The sequence below is a fragment of the Populus nigra genome, chromosome 18, assembly GCF_951802175.1.
Source record: "Populus nigra chromosome 18, ddPopNigr1.1, whole genome shotgun sequence".
Taxonomy (NCBI): Eukaryota; Viridiplantae; Streptophyta; class Magnoliopsida; order Malpighiales; family Salicaceae; genus Populus; species Populus nigra.
The window spans coordinates 10,671,898-10,690,279 of NC_084869.1; the positions used below are offsets into that span (position 1 = coordinate 10,671,898).

General features: G+C 33.7%; 2 protein-coding genes across 4 annotated transcripts; one reads left to right on the forward strand and one right to left on the reverse strand.

Annotated features, from left to right (window-relative positions):
* Nucleotides 1-1,816: 1,816 nt before the first annotated feature.
* Nucleotides 1,817-6,352, reverse strand: LOC133678672 (4-coumarate--CoA ligase-like 9). Its single transcript, XM_062101105.1, has 6 exons — nt 5,211-6,352; nt 4,903-5,089; nt 4,171-4,316; nt 3,983-4,050; nt 3,129-3,231; nt 1,817-2,081 (listed from the first exon to the last, which is right to left on the reverse strand). The coding sequence occupies exons 1-6, from the start codon at nt 6,255-6,257 to the stop codon at nt 1,956-1,958; spliced, it is 1,677 nt and encodes a 558-aa protein (XP_061957089.1). The 5' UTR covers nt 6,258-6,352; the 3' UTR covers nt 1,817-1,955.
* Nucleotides 6,353-10,674: 4,322 nt separating this feature from the next.
* LOC133678305 (uncharacterized) lies at nt 10,675-16,540 on the forward strand. 3 transcript variants are annotated; one of them, XM_062100588.1, is made up of 12 exons: nt 10,675-10,988; nt 11,079-11,191; nt 11,438-11,467; nt 11,590-11,717; nt 11,824-12,003; nt 12,098-12,164; nt 12,278-12,385; nt 12,791-12,944; nt 14,429-14,518; nt 14,652-14,707; nt 15,386-15,443; nt 16,141-16,540. In XM_062100588.1, the coding sequence occupies exons 1-12, from the start codon at nt 10,907-10,909 to the stop codon at nt 16,350-16,352; spliced, it is 1,278 nt and encodes a 425-aa protein (XP_061956572.1). In that variant the 5' UTR covers nt 10,675-10,906; the 3' UTR covers nt 16,353-16,540. The 3 variants fall into 3 exon arrangements, with proteins under 3 accessions (XP_061956572.1, XP_061956574.1, XP_061956573.1); XM_062100589.1 differs by having other exon boundaries at nt 10,676-10,988; nt 12,101-12,164; XM_062100590.1 differs by lacking the exon at nt 16,141-16,540 and having other exon boundaries at nt 12,101-12,164; nt 15,386-16,122.
* The last annotated feature ends 1,842 nt before the right edge of the window (nt 16,541-18,382 follow it).

Consider the following 18,382-nt stretch of genomic DNA (forward strand, 5'->3'; position numbering starts at 1 on the left):
AAGGTGCCATGCATACATGGCAAGGAATATCATGGGAACAGTAAAGTCGATATTGCAACAGGCCTCGTATGCTAACCAAAACCATATACACAGTATGGACGACTCTGCAAATCCAGTCTCCTTGAAAAAGCAGATGACTTACTGAGCTTGCAATATCAATGAAGCTTCTGTTTTATTATTTCCATGTAGAAACTTGAGCCAATACAGAGTTTGTGAAGGGTTCATAAATGCGTGCCCTATAATCTGTTGTGTAATAAAGACTTCAAACATTGAAGTTTTTGTGCCTAAGTGCAGTTTTCATTAAGCCCTATCTCAAAGGTATTTTTCATTAAGCCCCATCTCAAAGGTATGAGGTTAAAATGACTATAGTTTGATGGTTAGTGAATATGTATTTTACAAACACCATTTTTAGATAGAAATGAAGAAATGAAGAACATATTTATCTTATAGAGACATGTATCAATTATCAACACTAGTATGAGTTCAGTATGCCAAAATAAACAAATAAAAAATGTACTAAAAAGAAACCTAAGACAACTACAATGAAAAAAAAAATTGTATTTGAGCATGCATTAAGTTCTTTAATTTAATGCATCTTTGATCCACATTCAACTAGTGATGAATTAATTTTTAAAAATTTTTTACTAAATAAAATAGTTCATTTTCAATATTCCTTTAAATGTATACCTTTTCAAATTTCTATTATAATAAAATTATTAATTAAAAAATAAATTTAAAAAAAATGATTAAAAGTAATTTATTTTAAAAAAACACATTCAGGATTCTTACTTAAGAGAACATGATTTTTTTTTAGAGAGCTTAATTTCTATGCTAGCTATTTTAGTTATATATAAAAAATAGAGAACATGAATGTGAATGATAGCAAGTAGGTTTTATACCTATAAAAAATATTTTTCTTTTATTGTTTTTGATTTTTTTTTCAAGGACTAGTAATTATTTCTTCAAATTTAGATGAAATCTCAAAAAAAATATTTCACATAGCAAAGTAATTCCCACATGTTAATTCAGTAAGGCATAGTAATTCTAAAAAAATATTATTATAATAGATTTCTAAGTAAAAAATATTTTAAAAAGCAACTACTATCACAACACCAAACAAGTTTTAAATTGACCAGAATCATAATACAATGCTATTTTTTAAATATCTTTTCAAAAACTTTTTCACTTGAGTATTTATCAAAATAATATTTTTTTAAAAAAATTTATTTTTAATATCAACATATCAAAATAATTTAAAAATATCAAAAAATAACTTGAAGTAAATAAAAAAACTCAATATTTTTTTAAAATATTCTTAAAACATAAAAACAAAATTATTATTTATGAAGCCTTAATTTAATCTAATCAATAAAACAAGACATTAAATCTTTTAAAACCTGATTTGGGGTTGATATGGAATAAAACTTAGGTTATAGGTTAGAAAAGTCAATCCAGATTGATCCATGCTGACTTTAATTTTTTTTAAATGATTTAAATGATATTATATAAACCAATTTTCTTTCAAAAACAAAAAAATCTCAATGGCTTAAGGTTCAAGTTTTGATTCCTCAATCTTGGATCAACTGTATTACACAGTTAACTCAAGTTTTTTCTTCAATCAACTAGATATTTTTTATTTAAATTAAATCAGTCTAAGTTGACCACAGAACTAGTCAGTACTTCCAATTATGCTCACCGATGGTAGTGGGGTCCCAATCCCTAGGTGGCATACTGATGCATTCTTTGATAATAAGCCGACAACAAATGAGGCATGAGATGTTCATAGCCAAGATTTGATATTTAAATAAATGAAATGTAAATCACTTAAATTCATCCATTTTTATTTAATTTTTTATTTATTGAGAGTGGGACCCACCATTTTTAGGTACACATGTATATTTACAGGAGAAGAAGAATGTTCTCATGGAGGAGGGATGTTTTTTTAAACAAATAAATTATAATTTACAGAGAGCACCGGAGAGAGCATGGTTGATGAGCTCCCGCCTCAAGATCTTTCCGGCAGGAGATCTGGGGATCCCATCAGTAAAAGCCACTCGTCTTATCTTCTTGTATGGTGCAACCTGTGGGAATAAATTATAGGCCTCTAGTGAGTGCATATTCCACCTAACTTAAATAGACAAACCAACTACTCTCATTTTATGCAACATGGGACAAGATAAAATTGATAAATAATGAGATTAATTAAGTTGCGTGAAAGTTAAATTAAATTAAATATTTATATTAATAATAATAATAATAATAAATTATATGTGATGTGATTCTCACTTCGCTCTTCTATTATTACGTTTTAAATATTTTTACAAGGAGCCCATTACTTTTATAAAGATTTTATATTAAATATAAAGAATTAATTGATAAAAAATTTAATTTTTATTTTATAAGGCATCAAGTTTTTGTTTAGCAAGAACTCTTTAATAATTATTTATTTTGAGTATTTTTCACTATCATGTACAATAGAGAGTGAAAAGTAATTTTAGATTATTGTTTTAATTATTTTTATTATTTTTAAAATTTATTTTAATTAGTTTGTGCTTTATTTAAATTAGATGCATGTTTGACCCACTAGTATTAAAGTTTTATTTTCAAGAGTAGAAATACTCTTTGTAAGAATAAAATATTAAGACTTGATAATATTATTTTTGCCGTATTTATTTAGCTTGTGTGAAAGAGATTCTCATATTTTTTAGTTCTCTAACAAACTAAATTAATTTATCAAAAATTAATTGGTTTCATGACCGTCTTCTTTAACTTCTCGTTTGCAAATTGATATTCGTAGGGTGGGAGTTGTTACTTCAATAGTATTAGTCTCTTGAGACATGTTTTAATTATATCATATTATTATGAGACTTGTCTCGTCTCAGGATTCATTGTCATTCTTGCTTCTTGCTGTGGGTGCACGACCACAAGATCACAAATTTGCAATAATGCATGTATTGCCTTATAAATACTTGCTTCTTAAATTAAAACGTGGCTAAATTATTGTTTCTATCATTTTATGCAACGAGAGCAAGATTTTGTGTGGACTTGATCCATAGATCTGCCTTCTAAGTGCATGCATCTTAATATGAAAGAGGGAAAAATAATGAAACTTAAAGCTAGAAGCTTGCCTGTTTTGCAATGGAATCCATGATTTGAGCCTCGGTAATGCTGCTTCCTGGTTTCCTCACCACATAGGCCATGGGGATTTGCCCTGCCTCTTCATCAGGATACCTGCTCCAAGATACCAAAACCAATGAAACGAGTGGATCTGTATCTTCAAAAACAAACCAATTATGATGAAACAAACGAAATTGTGAAGGCAGGCATTCTCTGCAATAACAATAACACTAAATACACCTTCCATCTATCATTAGCACTTCAATTATCGAGCTACAAATTTTACTGCTGCTATCTCCATATCAGTCAAGAAAAGAAAACCTGGACTGATCCACCATTACACGCAGTTCAATGGCCAGAAGAATCTCAGTTTAATTCAGAAATTTCATCAGTCGAAGTGTTTTTGTGTAATACCACCACTAGCAAACTATCCATTGATTTCAAAAAGTAAAGTCTCTCATTGTCATTCCCAGCAGAAGAATCTCTTTTGCTTCCTCAATAAACGAGCTAAGAATATCTTCTCCCCAGTTCACTAAACTACCAAAAACCAAAGCAAGATCAAGAATACCAAACATGTTGCATCTCACATGCTACCTCTCTCTCTCTCTCTCCATATGATTCAATGCGCATCGGTTTCTTGTCTATGCATCAATACAACTTATATCTCAAAGAAACGAAAAAAATGAGCTATGTATTCAATCAAAAGAGAGCTTAATTTGGGGATATGTTTGTTTGAAAGAGAGAATAAATTGTTGTCAGCAACTGCTACAATGCAGAAACATATGACGCGTAATTAAACAACATTTCGCATGCTTATTATACCATCATGAAGTTCTCAGCACGAGAAGCAGAAGAGACAACTTACGGAATTACAGCAGCATCGGCAATCTCAGGATTAGACAGCAGCAATTGTTCCAACTCAACAGGGGCCACCTACAAGTTATCAAAGATGTGACAAGACAACAATATTTCTAGCATTAGAATGAGATTTACGATCCTGACATTTATTGAAGTCAATATTATACCGGAAAGGGCATCGGATAATTCGATCACCTGATATGCCTTGTACTTTATCAATTCCTTTAGCCTATCAACAATGTAGAGGAAGCCCTCGGAGTCAAAGAAACAAAGATCCCCAGTCTTTAACCACCCTTCTGAATCCAAGGTTTCGGAAGTTGCCTTCTCATCTCCTACATAACCTGTACTAAAACCATCATTTTAAGCATCAAGAACAATATTAGAGACTTCTACTAGGAAGAAAATGCTGAGGTATTTATGCGGCCAAACTAAGATTTTCCACAATATAGACTATTGATTTCCCAGTCATGGAACATTCTTCCCCTTTCAGATAACCTGCAGCACATTTCAATATTAATACCCTGATGCAAATATGCATTGCCATTTGCCTAGAAGGTATCTCTGGTCCATCCCAAACAAGGTCAAAGCAGTTGCATACATGTATACATGGCAGGTGGCTTAAGAAAAGCTAAGGGTTGTATGAATGCATGCCAGGTTCCAATTACAGAATCAAACGACAAAGCAGCAAAGAACCATTAAGGCTATGCAATGGTACAAGATGCATATTCTTATTAATTGAGGCAGATTCAAAATATGTCAGCAAAACGCTGACATATTGCTCTTTGTAGTGTAAAACCACAGCAAAACGCTGTACTGTTGGAGTGCATTCCAGTATACTGCAGCTCTTTTGTTTTCCACACCAAAAGAACTACACTTCGAAACACATTAAAGAAGAAAGGTAACAACCAACAAGTCAATGTTCACTACCTTTCATAATGGATGGCCCTCGCAACCAAAGCTCCCCTCTCTTTCCAGGACCAAAGGCCTCTCCAGTTAGAGGATCAACAATTTTGGCTTCCATATTTCCACACAACCGACCAACAGAAGCATGCTGGTTACATTCTTCAGGTCCTATCATTCTAGATACAGCTCCAGCCTCCGTTAATCCATACCCCTGCATCTCAAGTATAAGACACGATCATTAATTACTCAACAACATTAATGTTGCTATACATTAACTTCGTGAAAAATGAAAATCCTGCATTCAGTTAAAAGGAAGGATAAAAAAGGTTTGCCTGCATTATTTCAGCCTGTGGAAATTTCCTTTTGAATTTTTCTGCAACCTCTTTACTCAATGGCGCGCCACCGCAACTAAACCTCCGCAATGAACTCAAATCATACTTGTTAGTCAAATCCGATTTCAGTAATGTCAGAATAATGGTTGGCGACACAGGCATGTCACTCACTCTATATCTCTCTACAACCTTCAACATTTGCTCAAAATCAAACCTCTCCGTCAAAACCAACGTCCTCCCCCACCGAAATTCATTTATCAACAAAAAGAAGCCAAAAACATGAAACAAAGGCAGCGTAAGCAACGAAACCGCATGTGGGTCAAGTTCTGCAGAGCTCTTTTGAAAAGCCGCGATTGGAGCTATTACGTTCCTGTGAGTCAATGACACGCCTTTGACTCTCCCAGTTGTTCCCGATGAATATAGGATCGCTGCCATGTCGGATTGACTCACTTCAACGTGGGTGGTAGGAGTGTCTCGTTTGGAGATTTGAGTCAACAAGGAGATGAACTCAGGGGAGTCAATGAGGATTGTGCCAAGGGGAAAAGAGGGAAGCTTGTGGGCAGTTTGGGAAGTAGCAAATGCGATCTTGGGTTTGCTGAGTTGGATTTGGTGAGTCAGCTCGGAGTTCGAACTTAGGGGGTTGGCAGGAGAGATGGTGACACCAAGGTAAAGAAGAGAGAGATAAATAATGGGGACGTGGAGAGAGGGCGGGCAGAGGATAAAAGAGACATCGTTCTTGTTTAAATTGTAGAGACTCTTGAGAGATGAAGAAAGAGAGTAAATCTGGTTGATGGCTTCAGAGTAAGTGAGAGATTGACCTGTGGAGGGCATGATAAGGTAGTTTTTTTGGGTGGTTGGGATGGCAGAGGAGTGGAGGAGAGAAAGGATGAATTGGGTTATGGAGAGAGGTTGATGCGGTGGTGGTGGAGTAGCAGGTGGTATCAGACTTTGAAAGGTTTTACTTTCCAAGCAGTAACCACTTTTTGTAATATTGATTGCATGGGTGGTCATGGTGGTTTCTTGTGCCGGCACCGACTTTGTGGCCATAATTGGATGAAGACGGTGGCAACGAGAGGGAAGGAAGGGGATGATGAAAGGTGGGAGTGAATACAGTAATGGAGATGATCAACAATGGGGGAGCATTATTGTGGGTGATTAACATATTTTAACAATTTAATTATTATAGAAAAAAATAAATATAGATTATCGAAAAACCTACCCAACTTTTACATTAAAAAACAAGATCTCAAGGATCGCGATACCTACTCAATGATTGCTATATATATATGGTGTCCCTTCAGGCTCTTAGAACATCATGACGTGCCTGTGAGCGTGTTTGACAGTGTGATTGCAGGTGCTTTTCAAATAATTTTTCGTGTCAAAATGCATGCCAACGATGTTTTTTTATTTTTTAAAAACCATTTTTGACATCAGCACATCAAAACGATCCAAAACGTACAAATCATATTAAATTTTAACAAAAAAAAAAAAAATTCAAATTTTTTAGGAACGCGGCCGCAGCCGCGTTCCCAAACGGTGCCTTAATTTAACACGAAGCAGGTGAAGTGTAGTAACCCGCTAGTATTTGTTCGAGAGCATCTCCAATGCAGATGATAAATGGAAAGCTACTAATAATAATAATATATTTTTTTATTTTTTTAATATTTATTTTATATAAAAGTGCTAATTTACTAATTTTTTTTATAAAAATATTATTTCCACGTATATTTAAAATATTGTTCGTTATTTATTAGTTTTTTCTCCTTTTGATGTTTTTAAATCAATGTTTTTTTGTTAAAAAATTTTTTATAAGATTATTCTAGTTTTATAATTCATGTAATAAATTTAGCAAGTTCATCCAGATTGATTCGAGTTATTTTTTATGTGTTTTTTAATTAATTTTTTTATTTGATCTTTTAATATTAAGTTGATTGGAAATTATCCAGGTTGTTTTTAAACTCGTCAAGTTAATCAGATCATATTGAGTTGTTAAAATAGTTATGTATCAAATATATTAAAATAGAATTACTTTTCAAAATGGATTTTTATTATTAGAGTACGCGCGCGCGCGTGTAAAACATTACATGCTTATTATTAAAGCTAACTTCATTTTAATAGAAAAGCTAAAGAATATGGAGAAATTAATGTTCACCCACTCCCATTATAATCCATAGTGTATTATATTTTTTTCACTTTTTAAAAAAAATTTGTTATTAATTTTTTTAAATTTGTTTTTGTTTGTTTTTTTAATATTGATGTAATTAAAAATTAAGTTTTGTAATTTATTTCTTTTCATTTTGCCTTTTTACAGGGTTAAAATAGTTTATCTATTTGCTAGGGTAACCTAAGTTGTTCCGGTTTACAAGTTTGGTGGGATTTTTTTTTTTTAATTGAACTTTACTTTGTTATCATTAATCCTGTATAATTAAAAACAATAGTTTCAAGAAAAAAAGCCATTATACATAAAGCTAAAATATGTAGGAAAAGTACTGTAACTTTCTTTACATGTTATTGTGGATTGCTATGGTACTTCTCTACTTTTTTTTTTCAAAATTATCTTTGTCAATTTTACTTTTTTAATATTGAGCTGATTTAAAAATTAGCTTTGTAATTTTTTCCATTAAAATATTGTGGATTGTTATAGCGTGAGGAAAGTACTATAGCTTTCCTCACATGTTACTGTGGATTGCTATAGTATTTTTTTTCCTATAGTACTTTTCTCTTTTTTTTTCTTTTTTTTTTCAAAATTATCTTTATCAATTTTATTTTTTTAATATTGAGTTGGTTAAACATTTAACTTTGTAATTTTTTTCCTTTAAAATATTATGGATTGCTACGGTGTTTTCTCGTATGGTTTTTCTATTTTATTTTTTTATTTTTCAAAATTATATTTGTTGATTTTATTTTTTTAATATTGAGCTGATTGAGAATTTAGTTTTGTAATTTTTTTCTTTAAAATATTATGGATTGCTACAGTGTTTCTCCAGAAGGTTTTTTTTTCTTTTTGTTTTTTTATGATTTTTTTTCTAAAATTATCTTTGTCAATTTTATTTTTTAATATTGAGCTGGTTAAGAATTACAGTTACAATATGTGGGGAAAACACTGTAACTTTCCTTGCAAATTACTATGGATTATTACAGTGTTTTTTTCCACATGGTTTTTCTTTTTTTTTTTTTTTAAATTGTGTTTGTTAATTTTATTTTTTAAATATTAAGCTGGTTAAGAATTATAATTACAAGTAAATATAATTTTTTTCTATCATGAAATACTGGCTCTATCATACCTTTAATTTTTATTATTTATTTAGCATTGGTTTATAATTATAACACTATCAAATATATTTGTTTTATAAATCTGCGACAACACCCGGACATGTAATCTTATCTTGACTAAAATATGTAGACATATATACATCTGCTGTAGGTAATTAGTTACATTGCCAAAACAGGGAGGAGGGGGCCTTGGAATTAAAAAGTTGAAAGAGTGGAGTTGTGCTTGTGCAATGAGAAATCTATGGTGTCTCCCTCTAAAATCTGGTTCATTATGGGTTGCTTATTGTTGGGAATATTTAATTAAGAATAGGAGTTTATGGAGCTTAAATGCCCCAAATGACTGCACCTGGAACTGGAGGAAGATGCTGAAACTTAGAATTATGATGTGGGACTCTGTTGATTACTCTATTGGAAATTGGAAGCTCACCTATCTATGGTGGGATAAATGGCATCCTCATGGTGCTCTGATTAAGAGATATGGGCAGGAAATTACTGTTGGAACTGGACTCCCTTTAAATGCTACTGTTGCAAATGTGATAGGTGATTACTGGCTTTGGCCTCCTTCAAGGTCAAATGTAATGGCTGATATTCATAGTGCCATCTGTGGCACTATTTTTCTAAGTCAAGATGTTGAGGATTGCATTACATGCAGAGAAGCTGTTGATGGGGGATTTTCATGTCGAAGTGCCTGAATCTGGTGAGAAAGAAAAGAAATAATGTTGCTTGGCATGAGCTCCTTTGGGGACCATTGCCTGTTCCCAGACGTAGCTTAATTTATCGCTTGGCTCTCTATCTCGAACAGTTTATCCACAAAATCAAGACAGCTGAAACGGGGAAGGAATATAGACACAAATTGCTCTCTATTTCAACAAGCTCCAAAAGATAGGGATCACTTATTCTTCTCTTGTAGTTTCACCAAGAAAATATGGCAGTGTATTTTAAAGAAAAGTGGAATTTGCAGGCTGGCGATCGGCAGGAAGAGTTGGATTGTGCCATTTCTTTGGAATTCTCTGGTGCTCCTGCGTTTATCAAATTTGGAAAGAAAGGAACATGAGAGCGCATGGTTTTGATGGGACTGTTGCCAGTGTCATTGTGGATAGAATTTCCAGCTTTGATAAGCGTAGACTTTAGAAAACAAAAATCTACAGGAAGCTATCGTAAATCTCAAATATGATGGCTCCATGCAAGACCTGGAACTTCCAGTAGCTTGCTTTTGATCGTATTGTGGTGTTTGTATATACAGTACAAACCTTCAGTAATTTGTTTTTGGTTGTATTGTGGAGCTTGTTTATCGTACAAACCTTGGAAGCAATCTGCTTTGGTTGATTATAATTAATGAAAATTCATTCAATAAAAAAAAATCCACTTATCCATTCTTTGTTTATGTTTTTCAACACATAGCTAAAATTTTAAATAATTTTTTTTTTGAAACTAAACAGCTCGTGTAACTAGAGTTTTTAAACAGGTTTAGTGATTAACCCGGTCCAAGACTTAGGTTACGAGTTTTGTCTAGATCACTGAATCAACCCCAATTATTTTTATAAATCAAAACAACATGATTTTGGTTAAAAAAATAAATAGTCAACGGGTTGCAACCGGATCATCTAATTTTTTACTTTCCTTATTTTTTTTAAACCCTGCTCGGTTCTAGCTCCGGGTCTGCCGGGTCCCAGGTTGACCCACTAGACCAAGCGGGGTTTTAAAACTGCACGTTTAACTAGTACTATTATATTTTAAATATATTCTTTTATGTATGAATTTAAAATTTAAATTATAAATATGATTTATAAAATTTTATATTATTGTAGTTTATTCTACTATTTTAAAACTTGACCCGACCCAGAAAGTTTAGCAATAATTCAAAATTTAGGCCAAACAACAAAAATAGAAGGAGAATTAACCTAGTTTAACCTAATTAAAATTTTAGATTGACCCATAACCTTATTAACTAGAAAAAAATCAAGTGAAAATCCATTAGATATTATTTCATTTTAATTTTTTTATTAAATAAAAAAATTGAGTTGACTCCAATTCTAAATTATGAGTTGATATTTACTTCCGTTGAACTTGAATCCGATTATTTATGAATTTTTTTTTAATTTTTATGTTATAATTCTTTAGAATGTGAATATTTGTGATTTTTAATGATATATATTTTTTTTTTTAAAAAAAACAACCTTAGTATTCTAGATTGGAGGCGGTACAGACAAAAGTCATCCCGTTCGGATTCATCGCCATACGATGACAACAAATCAACATGAAAATTAAGGGACTGATTTGAAAGTTAAGGAAAGTAAAGGGGTACTAAAACCAAAATATTCAGACAAAATAAGAACCAGGGGTTTAGGGTTTTGTATCCTCTGTATCTCCCTCTCTCCCTGTCTCTGTTTTTATTGACAAGTGAAACTGAATATTGCAAAACAATGCCGCGAACTACGACACTAGAGTGCCCAGGTTGCCCTCCACTTCGAGCTCTAACTTTTGATTCTCTAGGTCTTATCAAAGGTAAATACATTATCAATTCTCTTTAACAACCCAATGAAGCAAATCGCTGTTTGCGTTTCTTATTGTTTTGATATTTGGTTTTGATTGTAGTGATTGAGTCTCGTGGTGAAAGAGGAACACCTCAGGTTGTAGAGAGATGGGGTGATCCTGTTTCCTCCAAATGCGTGCTTGCTGCTTCCTTTGATGACCGTAAAAAAGACCCTGTATGTGTTGCTCTTCCTTTCTTTCTTTCTCTATTACTTTTTTGATCTGAAACTTGTAAATCTATGCCATTTTCTATGTTTTGATTTCTGGGTTTTTCTTTTCTTTTTCTTTTTTTGCGGAGTTAAAGTGTCATAGACTCGTAGCCATGCTTGTAATACATATGTGGTGGACATACTGATGTTGCATGCATTTATTAAACGTGGTATAAACACTGTCTTACTAGGGTGTAATTTTGTTTCTTGCAGTTATTGGCTGTTGCAAGAAAAAATAGAGAGGTGAGTTAATTGTATTACATTCTGAATGTTGACGATGGAGTGCAGTTTAGTTTTTGGTTCTTGATGGTAGTTCTGGTGTCACTTGAGCGTTGCTTAGTTATGCTATAGTTAATGTAATACAGGTTGAAGTAGTCAACCCGCTTAATGGGGAAATTCATGTCATGTTATCTAATGTTGGTGAGGATGGTGTTCAACCAGAAGATGATGCTATTTCTGGTTTGCATTTATTCAGGAGAGAGAGGTCATCTGGGTAAGCTCTACCGTTTCTTTTTTCAGAGTAATAATTTGAAGTTTATGGTTATTTCTACTTATGACTACCAGCAGTTACTGAGCTTCGTTGTGTTGGTTATGTGCAGGTCATGTACTTTGCTTACATGTACATCAAAAGGAAATGCAAGCGTGAGGTCTATTGGGGTTGATAAATCGACTGCTGATAGTGCCAGTATTAGTGTAACAAAGACATGGAAAGTTTGTGGTTCTGGTAATGTCTTATGTTCTAAAGTGGATGGAAGTGAAAACTATGCGGTGTTTGGAGGGTGAGTACACCCATCTGTGTGACCATACCATATAGGATTTAGACTTGGAAACTTATGTTCATTAGTGGCATGGTGGCTTTTTTGTTTTCCAAAGCAGGAAAGGTGTTGATGTTAATCTATGGGACCTTGAGAATTCTACTAAAATTTGGACTGCCAAACCTGTGAGCCATGTTACTAGTTAACTATTCTAAATCGAGATGAAAAAATATTTTTCTATTTACAAGTAATTTTGTACTTGGCCTTAGGTCAATTTCATTGTTTTTGCTTTGTGCAGCCTCCTAAAAATAGCCTTGGGATATTTACCCCTGCTTGGTTTACATGCACGACATTCCTGAGTAATGATGATCACCATAAATTTGTGGCTGGCACCAATAGTCATCAGGTAATCCTTCCATAGAAAATACTCTCACGGGAAAATTTATTGCAGCATGGAAGAGTTTGTAGTTAAGTATTTTATCTAGATATCCACAATGCACACCTAGTAGCTGCTCCAGGAAAATGCTTGCTTCTAAAATAGTCAATACCCATCCTTTCTTTCGTTTGCAACTTTGCTTGCTTATGTGGAACCAATGTTGGTTGTTGGCTGTGATTACTGCAAAAACTGGTGATATAGTTAGAAATGGAGTGGTTTAGAGATAGCTTTCCATGAATTGATAGTTTCTGTTTTTCCAGAATCATATGATGTGGAATTGCAGTCGCACGTAATCACAGGCATTTGCTAACAGCTGAAGAGGTTTCCAGATGGCCTTAAATTTATATAACTTGATAATTGCTGTTTACCTAACAGGTCCATTTGTATGATATTTCTGCTCAGCGCAGACCTGTTCTATCATTTGATTTCAGAGAGACTGCTATTAAGGCCGTTACTGAAGATCAAGATGGCCATACTATATATATAGGAAATGGATCTGGTGACCTTGCTTCATTCGACATGCGAACTGGTACATGCATCTATTTTGACTAGAATATGCAATAAATACTTTACACTCTAATTCCTGTTTAATTTTGTTCTGCATTCTGCATGTGAATTGTAATATAAAAATATCACTTGAGTAGGTATTAGCTCTATTAAGATTATCCTATAGTTTCTTGTGAATGGACCAAATTTCTGTTCAGATGAAATATGTACTTTGTTTACTGGTGGCAATTATTTTTTGGTGTAGTCCAGTTTTTGAATTTGTAAGTCAAAGGATCTAAATAGGAGGTTCGCATTTCAATAAGGGCTGTGATTCAAATAATTTGATCTGACTTGGCAACAAAGTGAGTAAGGCCTTTGCAATGGACTGTGTTTGCCTGACCTTAAGCTTTGCAATGTGTCTGTGTTGGAGTCAGTGGCCTGAAGTAGGCTTAGAGAGATAAATTTACAATTATCTTTTAGTGTGATAAATTTACAATTATTTTTTTTCCTTGTCCCATCCTTTTTAATTCTATGAAACACATATGGATCAAATGGTCAGAGGATAAGTATATAAGTTAAGATTTAGAATCTGACTTGCCCTTTCCAGCATTGTGGAAATTATTTTTGAACTGAGCAGTGTGGAAATTATGGTATTTAATGGAGTTATTTTTTAGTGATATGTTAGCTGGGAATATTTTCTTTATTGAGCTCATACATAACTTGGCATTTCCTCATGAAATGTGGAAATCTGACTCCAGACACTATGTAGTTCATACAAACTGGCATTATTTAAATCAAGTTTCTGCTGCATATAGCAAGAGAATTTTCTGTTAGGTTAATATTTAAGCTTCTTATGTGTTGGTTCCATCTGTTTGTTTGGAGGGTTTTACAGCTGTCTTTACCATGTTTGCTAGCATAAAAATCACACATAAGGAGGATACATAATCATGCTTAGATCCATAGTTGATGATTTTGTACAGATATTTTATTTACTTTAAAAAATGAGGAACCTCTGAATGAATGCCATAATATGGTTCTTTTATATAATTATTCTTAATATAATCTGAAAGTATCAGTGGAATTCCATCTTAGACGAGTTTGCTCAGCACCTTCAAATTGCTCCCCAATGCATCATTATCAAATCAAGCAGTCTTGAACCATTTCATGAGTTACATATCGCACTATTTTTGGCTAATGACTAATTAGGAACCGGGCTAACCCAGGAGCATGCAGGTCCTCCATCCTGTATACAGCAGTCAAATGATCAGGCTGTTTCAATTTATTGTTTTAGTATGTTCACTTGTCTTCTTATGGCTGAAATCCACTAATCAGATCATCTTATTCTCTGTTTTGATACATCTGTATACAATGTTAACTATTTAGTAGTTGTGAATTGGGCTAAATTTTGTTGCTTGGCAATCCAATATCAGTGCCTACCTGCTGCTCCTGTCCTTGATTTTTTTATCTTCTGAATGTTCTCTTCTTCCCTATAATTCTTTTAACATTGGATCTATCCTTTTCTTCCAGGAAAGCTGTTAGGATGTTTTATAGGGAAGTGTTCTGGAAGTATTAGATCCATTGCCAGGCACCCAGAGCTCCCTGTGATAGCATCATGCGGTGAGTATATAGAACAATTTTGCTTTATCTTTGTCAGACATATATTTGACTTGGTTCTCTGTGCCATTAAATTAGCAGCTTCCTGGTTCTGGGGCCAAACTGTTCTCTTGACTTATTGCCTTCTTTTTCTTAGGTTTGGATAGCTATTTGCGGCTGTGGGATATAAAGACTCGTCAACTCCTTTCAGCGGTATTTTCTTGGACTTCATTTCTGTGAAGATATCGAGTCTAATTTACTTTACACTTCTTTATTTATTTATTTATTTCCTTTTTTCAACCTGGAATGACATTATATTAGACTTAATGCTGGTTTTTTCAATTCCTTCTTATCTCAGTGTCGTTCCTAATGGTGGAACTACAGAAGTTGGAAATATTCCAATGACACTGAGGATAAGAGTGTTGCTTACAGCTTAATTTGTTAGAAGTACTTGATTTATTACTGATTAATATTGCTGTAGTTATGCAATATTATCTTTTTCAATACCTCACTGGGAATCAGGGTACATTTTTTCAACCTAATAACTTACAATACATGAATGCTCTAATTGGAGTTGACTTGTCAGTTTTTCATGTCTCTTTAACATTTTATCAACTGACATGATGTCATCACAACTACTGTTAGTTGATTGAATGTTCTATAAAGTGAGTTTCATTAGATGAAAGTTGAAACTCCCATGTATGCTGAAATGATGCTTTGGGGTATTTGATTCAAAAATAAATCCTGCCAGTGTAAGATTGCGTGTGGTGCTGTCATAAGTTTTGATGTCTGGGTGATGGAGGTTTATTTTTGAATGAGCATGTGGGAATTATGATAATATTTATTGTGGATATTCCAGTCATTTAATCAAACTATAATTATGTGGTGCAGGTTTTCTTGAAGCAGCACCTTACAAATGTTGTTTTTGATTCAAACTTTGTTGACAAAGGTTGGTTTTCCCTTTCTTTGCACAGCTTCGGGTAGTATTTTTTATGCCACCCCATAGTACTTGAATATCAAGACCCTCGGTAAACTTGAGTGTTTGGACAAAAACTAGTCTGGATGGTAACTGTGATAAGCGATAAATTATTGGCCCAAAATAACTAAATGTGTTGATGGCTTTCATTTTCTTCCAGCAGTTTTAGGTTTTCACGTATGGTGCTGGTCGAAATTCTTTATGAATCCAATGGATGAGTGCGATGCTTAAAAAAAAAACAAGAGAGCCTATGTTGCTTGTTCAGTGGCTTCAATTTAATGATTTCTAATAATTGATGTTGCTCTGCAAAAGAATGAAGGTAATAATTGTCAAGGCTTTCTTGGGAATGCCATTAAGATGAGCTTCTTGATTCTCGAGAGAGTCTCTAGGAATATGATAAGCTTTTTCACGGTGGTCATTTGGGACCCTTGGTGCTAAGAGATCACAGTTCTCCCTTGGAGACGACGGATGGATACTTGAAACGAGTATGCCGTATAAACTAGATTGATCCCAACATCAGGCTAGAGCTTTGTCTTTCTAATAGTGCTATGATATGTTTTTCTTTATTGCTAAATGCTAACATCAGGTAAAGGTTAGAGCTTTGTCTGCATCAATGATTTTTCTTGTGTAGATTTTCTACTGATTATCGCCGTCCCTATTGTGCTTGCAGAAGTTGCAGCAACAGCACAGAATGCCAATGAGATCCAAACTACCGAGGTCCAAACTGAAGATGAGATGAGAACATTGCCTGTAAAAAGAAAGAAGGCATCTAAAGAAAAAAGGGAGAAAGAGAAGAAATCTGAAGAAAGTAAAGAAACCATCGTGTTAAAATCCAAGAAAAAGAGCCGGAAGCACAAAAGAGAGATTTGTGATGACTCCTGAGATTAGAATAAAGAGCTGGGATTTTATGTTTAGGAGATCTTTGAGATTGCAGTTGTACTGTCGTTTTTATTTGTTTTAGCTTCAAATTAATTAATAAAAAAATTAATTGTTTTTAATGTATTGATGTGAAAAATATAATTTTTTTAAAAAATAATATACTTTTAAATAAAATAAACTTTAAAAAATAATTGTGATTCACATTCTCAACATGACGCTTGAAAAAGACTGGCAGCAGCTCATAGCAGGCTGCATGGCATCTCACGAGTGAAATGGCTATACAAAACCCTTGTAATCTTTGCTAAAGACTTTTTATAGCATGAATTCTCACTCGTTATTCTTTATGTAGAGGATTCATTATGATTAATTAATTTTTTAAGCGATTTTTTTTTCCCAACCCATTGCAGTTTGTATGATCTTTTCTAAAAAAAAAAAAAAAAAAACATTCTCAAGTGTTATTGGAGTTCCAGTTAATTTTTAAAATATTTTTAATTTAAAAATATATTAAAATAATATTTTTTATTTTTTTAAAATTATTTTTAACATTAACATATCAAAATAATAAAAAAACATAAAAAAAATATTAATTTAAAATAAAAAAAATTGATTTAGTGCCATGATAGAAGACTGAGCATTTGTTAAGAAAAGAAAAGCGCACCAAGAGTTATACTCTGCCCTTAGCACTCTGTAAAACCTGGCACGGATCCAATTTGGTGAGACATCGTAAGGAACTTGGTTTTCTATGGACTGCCTTGACATCAAATGTTCGGAGGGAGGGATGATACAATCTGTACATCAGCTCGTAAAACTCTCTTGAAATGCTCAGCATTGAAAATCTCCAAGAACTCACCGAGATCTTGGAAAACATACAGGATCATAGGAAAACTCAAACATTTTTTATTCGTAAGAGTTCATTCCATTGACAGACATAACTGGCAGGCCTAGAACTTAATACCCAAATAGCTCTGATAGCCATTAATTGTTACAGATGCCAAATCATTATTTATCACGGAAATACATTCACAGGGATATAGAGAATCTTTTGAAGAAAAGAAAACACAGCCCATATACTTGATTTTTGATAGAATTCCATAAGAACGTGCTCCAGTGAAAAAACTTCAAGAAATGACAGTCACATAATCAACAAAGAAAGCAGGAGATCATTAATTTCTCATTAAAGTCAGCAATTATCAACGTCCTAAGGACCTATATAACACAGAGAAATCTTGAACATTCTTTGAAGTTACCTCTCATCACCCCAAATTGGATTAACCTTCAAAACGGGCGCAACCAAAGCTGCTTCAAGATTTCTTGCAATAACAACAGCATGAACAATCTGATTCCTCTGATGGTTCAGTCCCCCTGAGGCTACCACCACCAAGAACAACCTCCTCTCCTTCGCAATTCTCGCAGATGCCTTTCGATACTTGAGACTAAAATGCAAGTATGGCTTGTACCCTTCTCCATCTGGTTGCCCCCAGAAACCTCTCTCCTCTTTTGACACATTGCCAGTAACTGGCAGCAGTGGTAATGGCGCCATTAAACTCTTTGCCATACTTGGCTCGTCCTCCACATTCTTGGGAACAAAAGAAGGAAGGGAGATCTAAAGCATTGATGAAATGGACATAGAAGGGAATGAAAGTGAATCTTGAGAAATGGGTGTGAAGCAAAAAATGGAAACTCCTAAGAGAGTGAAGGAAACAAGAAGTGAAATTAAGCATAGAATTGGTGGTGCTAAGAGTCTGTTATAGTTACTTGGGTCTTTTTTAGGGGAGAAAAGAATAGGGGTGAATGGAGAGGCAGATAGCGAGTGATAAACTGGTGATGGGGTCAATGTACAGAATGGATTCCTGATGTTTCTTGATTTCCCCATTCAAGCTTTAATTTTCTTGTGTTTCTTTGCAACTTGGAATTTTTCTTCTTTGTGTGAGTTCTTTCTTTAATTCTTGAATCAGACACTGGCGAGGGAAAACTGAGGTGAGAAGACTAAGTTGCCTCCTGTTTATTGCGGGATTGAGGATACCAGGAAAGGG

Excerpts from the sequence above, each read along its gene's own strand:
- LOC133678672 (XM_062101105.1), bottom strand. The coding sequence starts at position 6,257 with ATGGCCACAAAGTCGGTGCCGGCACAAGAAACCACCATGACCACCCAT. Across the intron at positions 5,090-5,210 it reads CACAGGCTGAAATAATGCAG|GGGTATGGATTAACGGAGGC; the intron begins GCAAACCTTTTT and ends CTTGAGATGCAG. Across the intron at positions 3,232-3,982 it reads GCCGATGCTGCTGTAATTCC|GTATCCTGATGAAGAGGCAG; the intron begins GTAAGTTGTCTC and ends ATCTTGGAGCAG.
- LOC133678305 (XM_062100588.1), top strand. The coding sequence starts at position 10,907 with ATGCCGCGAACTACGACACTAGAGTGCCCAGGTTGCCCTCCACTTCGA. Across the intron at positions 14,708-15,385 it reads CTCGTCAACTCCTTTCAGCG|GTTTTCTTGAAGCAGCACCT; the intron begins GTATTTTCTTGG and ends TATGTGGTGCAG. Across the intron at positions 15,444-16,140 it reads TTCAAACTTTGTTGACAAAG|AAGTTGCAGCAACAGCACAG; the intron begins GTTGGTTTTCCC and ends TTGTGCTTGCAG.